Here is a 9,461-nt window from a genome sequence, read left to right on the forward strand (position 1 = left end):
ATGTTTCCCTGGGCCCTCCGCTACCTCTCAGGACCCCACCAGAAGATATTTCAGTACCACGAGGCTGTGAGGGGCTTCATCCGCCATGAAATCATCAGGCACAAGCTCAGAACACCTGAGGCCCCCAAGGATTTCATCAACTGCTACCTGTCACAAATCACCAAGGTTAGTCTGGAGCACTCATTTCTTAGCCATGAGCCCTGTTTCTCATGTTTGCCTCATTCTGCAATCTTTTGGGCATCTTGAAACATGGGCTAAGAAAGGGTCTTTTCAGGCCAGAGCTAGTTTCTCTACAGATGGTGATGTTCATTTGAACAGACTACACCAGACCAAACGGTTCCGAGTCGAGTTTATTTAGGAGATAGGGCAAAGGTGGGGGTGGGGTGGGGGGGGAAGAGAAGAACAGGAAGAAGAGATTGAGGTGAAGTAAGGGGGTTCTGCCTATTTATATGAGTGGTGACATAGCCTCTCTCAGGTAAAGGTGGAAGGTAGCCAGGTGGATTCTGGGACTGTATGGCAGTTGCCTTGGCAATGATGTGGGGTCACCTAGATGTGATGTCACTGGGTTCAGAGCCTGATACCAACAGATGGTAGGATGGAAAGAAGAGGGTATAGCTTCAGGGGGGTAGAACTCTATAGCCATCCCCTATTGAAGCCAAGCCAATCCAGCCGGGGTGGTGGTGGCACACGCCTTTAATCCCAGCGCTTGGGAGGCAGAGGCAGGCGGATTTCTGAGTTCGAGGCCAGCCTGGTTTACGGAGTGAGTTCCAGGACAGCCAGGACTACACAGAGAAACCCTGTCTCGAAAAACCAAAAAAAAAAGAAAAAGAAAAGAAAAAAAAGAAAAAAGAAGCCAATCCAGTCCTGGGACTTGGGCCCTTCCCTGGGGGTCTCACACTCTAGAAAGCTCTGATCCTACAAGTCTTGGGACAAATCAGACCTTAGGAAGATACCAGGGCTGTGCCACAAGAAACCTTTAGAGCCAGAGCTGTTCTTTCCCTCCCCCTCACCAGGCCATGGATGACCCTGTCTCTACATTCAGTGAGGAGAACCTGATCCAAGTGGTGATTGACCTGTTTCTAGGAGGCACAGACACCACGGCCACCACACTGCACTGGGCACTCATATACCTGGTCCATTACAGAGCCATCCAGGGTATGGAATCCTCAGTTATATTTCTCCTCTCCTATGCCTAGCTTCTCCAGTCTGTAAGTCCCAAGGGGGTTTCAGGTACCGTGCACCCATCCTTCTGTTCTATGGGCATGGGAAAGAGCTCGTTCTTATCTCTGTGGCTCAGGGATCAGTGGCAGATTTGAGTCAGACAGGAGGGATTTCAGCTTCCAGCCTGTGACTTGCTAAATGACCTTAGGGAATCATTCTACCTTTCAGAACTGGTAGCCAGGGAGGGATGGCTTCACTCATTCACAATGACTCAGCACCTACTAAGTGCAAGGTCCTGGGTTAATGATAAGATCACAGTTGCGAGGAACAAAAGTATCTGAGGTTCTCAAAGGAACAAACTGGCTGCAATCAGTTCCAGTTCTGTGAGGGCAAAAGTACCTTCTCTGTAGAACCTTCATTTTCTCATAAGTCAAATGAAGACAGTAGTCCCTAGACTGTGAGACTCACATCTGGGTCTTTTCCCTCCAGGAGTGAGCCTTACACAGAAGCAAATTCTCCTGTGAAACAGCTGGTGGTGGGGTGGAGATATGACCTAGGGGTATGAACTTTAGCAGAGGTCTTTAGGTAGGAAACTGGACAGCAGTGTGCAGTGGGGAGGGGTTGTGTGGGGAGACTGGGCCACAGGCATCTTCCCCAGACCCTCACTGAACTATCTGCAGAGAGAGTGCAGCAGGAGCTGGATGAGGTGCTGGGCACTGCACAGGCCGTCTGCTATGAGGATCGAGAGCGACTGCCCTACACCCGTGCTGTCCTCCACGAGGTGCAGCGCCTTAGCAGTGTGGTGGCCGTGGGTGCTGTACGTCAGTGTGTGACTTCCACCTGGATGCATGGTTATTATGTGCCTAAGGTAAGTGGCCTGAAATAGGCCCATGCCAGCCCCAGCACCTGCAAAAGAACTCCTGCCCAGCATAGGCACTTGCTACCTATTCTGTCAACCTGAGCTGTCAACCTATAGCTGTCAGTCATTCAGTCAGTCACCTGTGGCATTAGAGGCAGTGGTTATGACAGAATACAGCCATTGATGGATAACGTTAAAGTTTCCTGTGGTTGGAGGCGTTTTTTTTTTTTTTTAAACACATACATTTCTTTTTTTTTTTAAGATTTATTTATTTATTTTATTTATGAGTACACTGTAGCTGTCTTCAGACACGCCAGAAGAGGGCATCCAATCTCATTACAAATGGTTGTTAGCCACCATGTGGTTGCTGGGATTTGAACTCAGGACCTTTGGAAGAGCAGTCAGCGCTCTTAACCGCTGAGCCATCTCTCCAGCCCGGTTGGAGGCGTTTTAAGAAACTTCTTTCTGCCGGGCAGTGGTGGCGCACACCTTTAATCCCAGCCCTTGGGAGGCAGAGGCAGGCAGATTTCTGAGTTCGAGGCCAGCCTAGTTTACAGAGAGAGTTCTAGGACACCCAGGACTATACAGAGAAACCTCGAAAAACCAAAAACCAAAAAAAGAAAAAAAAAAAAAAAGACAAGAAAAGAAACTTCTTTTCAGTGTTTATTGTCCACACATATTTCATGTAGTTCTATCATGTGGAGGGCCCTAGGTTTAATACCCAATATATAAAAGTAAACCAACAAATACAAGTTAGGCAAGTAGTACATCCCACAACACAGTCAAGGCTAGACTACATGAGAAAACCAAAACTAGGGGCTGGAGAGACGGCTCAGTGGTTAAGAGCACTTGATCTTGTTGTTGTTGTTTGTTTTTTGTTTATTGAGACAGGGTTTCTCTGTGTAGCCCTGGCTGTCCTAGAACTAACTATGTAGACCAGGCTGGCCTCGAACTCAGAAATCCACCTGCCTCTGCCTCCCAAGTGCTGGGATTAAAGGCTTGCGCTACCGCTACCACTGCCTGGCCTTGCACTGGTTTTCACCAAAGAAAAGTCAAGGCAGCAGGAGTCAGAGAGAATTGGTACATTTCATCCAGTCAGGAGCAGAGAGCAACCGTTAATGCACGTTAGTGCCCAGCCTGCTTTCTCTATGCTTACATAGGCCGAGGAAGTGACGCTATCCTTATCTATTGTGGGTAGGTCTTACTACCTCAATTAAGGTAATCAAAATAATCCCCCACAGCCAAGATCAAGGCCCATCTCCCAGGTGAGTCCAGATTTTGTTGAGTCAACACCATTTTAACAACTGAGGGACAGTAACAGCAATGGACTCACCACATGGATCCTCTTCAAGCTGTCTCTGCTCAGGTATTCTACATGTTGGTGAAATTCAAACTGCCATTTCCCAAGAACAAGCTAGAATAAAGTCCCCAAGAGACAGATGCTTCTGTAATCTGGGGGGAGGGGAAGCATGTTTAGCTTTTATGGATGAATATGGGATGTTCTGAATCTGCTCCATGAACTGAGATCCGTCTGTGCTTCCCAAGGCACCAGGTGTCATTTGGAGTGGGATACATGAGCAGCTGTAGCCTCTCTGCAAATGTCTCTTTATCTGAAGGGGATTATTAAGAATTGTTGAGCTGGCTTAGAGAGAGAGAACTCAGCTGTTAAAGGCTAAGGCTCACACTCAAAAGAACAAGAATTGATGATTTAGCTGAGGTGTGGCTTAGTGGTGGAGCACACGCTTACTACATGTAAGTGAAGCCCTGGGTTTATCCCCAACACCACAAAAAGTGGCAGGTGGGGCTGTCACAATGCATGTGGCTATTAATCTCAGGCCAAGATCCAAGGAAATTCTCTGCATTGTAATGGGAAAATGTGCAGCTTACTCAAGCACTAGCAGAAACACGTGCCTTTCCAACACCTCTATTTAAAGCCACAAAGTGACTATATCTGAGTGTCTTACTGGTCCAAGTGGCTCCAGCTTGGCCTGTCCCTTCAGCCCAGGTGGTTTAGCACCCTCAACAATGGCACACACCTACTGGAAGCCTTTGGGTCGGCTTCTGTTCTGCATTCTTCAGTTCTTGCTTGGGATGCAGACTTCAAACTCTTCAGAAGATTTTGAATTTTTTTTGGTTTTAAACGTAAAACTTTCTTTGTTGAAACCAAGAATCCTGCATTCAGTCTCCTGGATGCTATGGGATATTTGGCTCAATTCTATGGAATTGATAAACAGCTCATAGAGTAGGAATCCTGAAGTCTCAGACACCAGAATCCTGATGCTGAGTGTCCTAAGACCCAGGGCCATAACTAATCTTTATTCTTCTTTGCTTGGGCCTTTTTACTATCCTCCTTTTCCTCCTCCCACCCTCTCTCCCCGCTTCCTGTGCCAGGACTGCAGGGTTAAACTTAGGCCCTTGCATGATAGGCAAGTGCTGGACCACTGAGCTATATCCCTAGCTGCTAACAGTGTTTCTCCTTAGCCCTGGGTCCACATAGAAAGGAGAACAGTTTACTTGGGCTGAAGCCTTTCTCCCTTCCTGGTCCTACTTGCTTAGTGTGACTTTCTCATTCACTTGTGAGACAGAGTGGACACTGGGGTTAGAGTGGCAGGGTAGATAAGGGTTAGGAGTAGGGCTATGGTTAGTGGGAAGGTGAGGACATAGTTCATGGTCTCCTCCTACCCACTACTAACCAGTCAAGTGTCCATCTCTGGCTCTACATTTTCTGTCTTTCCAATGCTTGATCTTTCTTTCCCCCTTTCTATTCTCTCCATTCTTCCCTTCCCCCATTGTGGGCTGCCTTGAATTTAGAGGTATGAAACTCGGCTTCTTAATGGGTGTGAGCGTGGAGGAAGGGCCATTGAGGACCTGCCTGGGTCTTGGGCACTCCAGCTACATTCACCCATGTACTGGAGTTGCTTTAGCCCCAGGCCAAGGCTGGGTACCGAGCAGTCTGAGCCTCCTCAAATTACATCAGATCTTCTCTGCAGGGCACCATCATCTTGCCCAATCTGGCCTCTGTGCTGTACGACCCTGAGTGCTGGGAGACCCCTCATCAGTTCAACCCTGGCCACTTCCTAGACAAGGATGGAAACTTTGTAGCCAATGAGGCCTTCCTGCCCTTCTCTGCAGGTATCAGGAACAATGCTGGGCCCTGGAATGGTATATGGGGGAAGATTATTGGGACAGACAATCCCCTGTTTCCCTTTGACCTTTTCCTTTGCTTCCAGGGCATCGGGTGTGTCCTGGGGAACAGCTTGCTCGAATGGAGCTCTTCCTGATGTTTGCCACGCTCCTCAGGACCTTTCGGTTTCAACTACCAGAAGGGAGCCAGGGCCTCAGGCTGGAATATGTCTTTGGTGGTACACTGCAGCCTCAGTCCCAGAAGATTTGTGCAGTGCTTCGCCTGAGCAGCCTCAGCCCTAGGGAGCCCTAGGCCTGCTACTGCAGCCCCCAACACATAAGTTTCCTTCTGTCAGCCCAATCTGTGGCTATTAACTTAATATTTAGAAGGTAGTTTGATAACATGCCCATTTAGCACATTGACAGAAATAGGTTCCCATCAGGGCCCAAGACCTTGCAGCAATGGCATTAGATCATATTTGTGGTACAAGGCATGGACTTCCTCCAGTGGAACAGGCCTCAAACCTAATCTGAAAGTCATTGGCTTTCCTCATAAACTTCATATCATTATCGGCCCAGTGGGTAGGTCAATATTACTCACTCAGCACTCATCATGAGTAACAACTGTGATGACTTTTCTTCCCCAGCAGCCGGCATTGCATTTTCTTTTTCAGCATTGCATTTTTTTAGCATTATGAAAACCTACAGGAAGGAAGTTCCCAGATCACGCCCAGCTTGATTTCTCTGTCCTGTAACCACAGTCTGTCTTCATCACAGAATCTTGCTGGGCGGTGGTGGCGCACGCCTTTAATCCCAGCACTTGGGAGGCAGAGGCAGGTGGATTTCTGAGTTCCAGGCCATCCTGGTCTACAGAGTGAGTTCCAGGACAGCCAGAACTACACAGAGAAACACTGTCTCAAAAAAACAAAACAAAACAAAACAAAACAAAACAAAACAAAACAAAACGAATCTTACCATGTGGTTATGGTGACATGCCAAGAACAATGGCAATACGCTACACTGTTTGCGGGGCAGGGCTCCTACCCAGTAACTCAAAGGATGTAAACACACATAGCACTGAGATGTTCGTTTAATACCTTATGTCTTTTGTGAGGTACCTGTGTTCAAGCTCTTTTTTAAATTATAATTTTAAATTAGCTTCCAAAATAGTGGGTTTTTATAAGGTTTTGAGATGCTATTTTGTGGTAGTTTATGTACTTTTTATTTTTTATTTTTATTTTTTGTGACAGTTTTATTATGTAGACCAGACTAGCTTCAAAGTCTCAGAGATCTGTTTGCCTCTACTTCCCAAGTATTAGGATTAAAAACATGCACTACCATGCCTGGTTTAGTGTGTTTGTGTGTGTGTGTGTGTGTTCAGAACCAGAAGAGGGTATGAATCATTTGGAGAGCTGGAATTTCAGGCAGTTGTGAGTTACCCAACATGAATTTGAACTGGGAACTTCTGGAAATAAAGTTAGTACTCTTAACCCATGAGCCATTTCTCCAGCCTCCATTAAAAAAACAAAAACCCCCAAACAAAAACAACAACAAAAAAACCTTAATTTTTTTTTTTTTTTCGAGACAGGGTTTTTCTGTGTAGCCCTGGCTGTCCTGGAACTCACTCTGTAGACCAGGGTGGCCTCGAACTCAGAAATCCACTGCCTCTGCCTCCCAAGCGCTGGGATTAAAGGTGTGCGCCACCACCACCTGGCCAAGTTTTTTTTTTTTTTTTTTTTTTTTTGTAAAATAGGGCAGTGTTTTATTTTCCTTTACACCTTAATGAATACTTCTTGATGACTGCACATGGGGTAAGGCTGCGTGGTAGTTCACAAAGGTCACAGCGATGGTGTTTTCCTGACAGCATGTAGTCTTCCTAGTGAGTGGAATGACTTGTATGATGTCACTGTCAAACCAGCAAGACTGCATTTATGCACCCATCATTTTCAGGATTGTTGGTAACTTGGGCATACTTTCCCCAAATAACCTTGCCTCCTTGTGTCACAAGGCCCAACTCACTCACATTCACTTCAATAACTGCACCTTTGGTGATCACACCCAGGGTTGTATATAACGGGGATGATGGATTCTTTTTCACACCGAGTATAGGTAGGCAAAAAGTAGCCTTCAGCTCAGGGTGTGTGACATGGGCGTTTTTGAAATGTAGACCCACTGGCCTAATGAACCTTTCGTATTTAGGTGGTTTTCTTGTAAAACCATCATCAACAAAGCCAACTTTAGTAACCATTCTCTTCCATGCCTTTTTTCTTTTTCCTGTTTGAATAACTTTCAATACTTCCGTTTCTCCTTGGGCACGAACTTTGGGTACAGGAACCTCCCATTTTCCCGCCTTTTGTTTTCGTTTCTGCTTAATCATGTTAGAAAGTACTTTTGCTCTCCACTGCCCCTCTCTGTCCAGCAGACAGGCAGGCACTGCTCCTTGTGGAGTTTTCTCATCATCCTTCTGCTTGGTGTTTCTCTTTTCATGCATCTTAATAGTCTTTTTCATTTGTATTTTCTCGGCATGGCGCTGTTTATGGTAGGGCTTAGCCTTCAGGCCAATCATTTTTTTTTTTTTGCCTTCTTTGAATGGGCCTCCCGACCTTCTTTCTTTCTCTTTTACTCATGGTAGTCCAAACGATACCCATATCGTTTGCGGTGCAATTCAATATATTCATTTTGTGGCATGTTGACAGCCATGGAGCAGCTGTCCGCGAGATCCTGGGTTTTAAAAACCTCTTAATTTCTGGGTGTCACTGGCCCACGAGCCTGGTTCGGTCAAGCCGGAACGGGAAAGGGTAGTCCTTTAAACCAAGTTTTTTTTTTTTTTTTAAAAGCCTTTACTACCAGCACTTGGGAGGCAGATGCAGATGGATCTCTGTGAGATTAAGGCCAACCTGCTCTACAGAGTGAGTTCTAGGACAGCCTGGACTATACAGCAAAACCTTGTCTCAAAACCAAACCAAACCAAACCTAAAAGAAAAAAAATAATGAAACACTGATAGCACTTCATGGATGGGAAGAAAAAAAAAAGCAAGTGGGTGGACTAGGTTGATACAGAAAAAATGAAGGAGAGAAAGTAAATAGGAGGTAACAGTGGGGACAAAGTGGGTAGTGAAGTCATGGCTAAAGATAGAATGAAGGGAGGTAAAGCAATGCAACCAAATAGCCTAAAACAAGCCAAACTCTCTGCAGACTCTGTGATATCAGGCAAAAACATGAGAAGGAAAATCAAAACAGACAGAAGGGGTTAGGGAATGAGGTAGAGAAGCTACAAGAATGGAGCAGGTCAGAGTTGGCATGCTCAAATAACATTGGGTAGTAATAAAGGAGTAAGAAGTGAAGGGGGCGGTGGAGATACACATGATGGACACAGGCGGGTCCACACTGGTTCTGGTCTTAGTTGGCTCAGTCCATCCATCTCTATGTTGGCCCATTCAGCCTAGAGTGACTTTGGGAACATGGACAGTAAGAAACAATTGTGTATTTAATCTATGAATGAAAACATAGAGCAACACAGAGCTGGTATCCCTTAGTAACCAAACTCCTCTGCATTCCATATCTAGAAGCTACAATGACTGGGGTCCCTTAAGCATCTTCACTGTGCTGCCACCCACAATTCTACAGTGTGTTCTGACTTGTTTTGAAAAAGTGTTTTACAGTCTGTATAGGCCTTTATTCATTCTTGAAGCCTGGCAACACCCAGCTCAGACCTTTACCACCAGTAACAGAAGAGTTTCTGAGGGACCCCCACCCCCACCCTATCATCCCTTTCCCTTTTGAAATAAATGAGATGACAGAGTAGTCCTGGAGGTGCTTCTGATAGACTCCAATCCAATAATATAAACCAAGGATCATAAAGTTGCAGAGGGAGTTAAAAAGTCTCTTTTACTATAAATGAGGTTTCTTGTGAGTTCTAGAAAATTGCAGATTTATAGCTAGGAAAGGAAACATGCCATGCTTAGGCATTAAACATGATTCACTGCTACTGTAACATTCTTATTTGAAACATCCCTATAGAAAGGGAACATTGTTCTCAAAGCAAATGTTAATTGTGCTGGGACACTTGACTTTCAGTTGGCTAGAGGTTAACCAGACTTAGGTGTAGGAGACCCTTCTCTCTTCCCTTGCTTAACTTTCTCGTGCGTGCCTGGTCTTTCTATCCTGGCTCCATGTAACCAGCAGGAGTGAGAACAGAGACACTTGTGGCCCTGTCTTTGGCTATCAAAATGAAATAATTCACCCTAAGAAAATGGAACCTCCCCAGAAATTTCATTCTGGAAGAAAAAACCCTGAGTTTCTGGGGGCACCCAGAAAC

The 9,461-nt window shown here is 45.7% G+C and overlaps 1 protein-coding gene and 1 pseudogene across 1 annotated transcript; one reads left to right on the top strand and one right to left on the bottom strand.

Annotated features, from left to right (window-relative positions):
- LOC114634791 (cytochrome P450 2J2-like) lies at positions 1 to 5,456 on the top strand. Its single transcript, XM_028783388.1, has 5 exons — positions 1 to 165; positions 1,014 to 1,155; positions 1,842 to 2,029; positions 5,011 to 5,152; positions 5,251 to 5,456. The coding sequence occupies exons 1-5, from the start codon at positions 1 to 3 to the stop codon at positions 5,454 to 5,456; spliced, it is 843 nt and encodes a 280-aa protein (XP_028639221.1).
- A 1,514-nt stretch (positions 5,457 to 6,970) lies between these two features.
- Positions 6,971 to 7,831, bottom strand: LOC114634805 (annotated as a pseudogene).
- Positions 7,832 to 9,461: the final 1,630 nt, after the last annotated feature.

The sequence above is a fragment of the Grammomys surdaster genome, unplaced genomic scaffold, assembly GCF_004785775.1.
Source record: "Grammomys surdaster isolate TR1022 unplaced genomic scaffold, NIH_TR_1.0 1100, whole genome shotgun sequence".
Lineage (NCBI taxonomy): Eukaryota > Metazoa > Chordata > Mammalia > Rodentia > Muridae > Grammomys > Grammomys surdaster.

Excerpts from the sequence above, each read along its gene's own strand:
- LOC114634791 (XM_028783388.1), top strand. The coding sequence starts at position 1 with ATGTTTCCCTGGGCCCTCCGCTACCTCTCAGGACCCCACCAGAAGATA. Across the intron at positions 1,156-1,841 it reads CCATTACAGAGCCATCCAGG|AGAGAGTGCAGCAGGAGCTG; the intron begins GTATGGAATCCT and ends AACTATCTGCAG. Across the intron at positions 2,030-5,010 it reads ATGGTTATTATGTGCCTAAG|GGCACCATCATCTTGCCCAA; the intron begins GTAAGTGGCCTG and ends TCTTCTCTGCAG.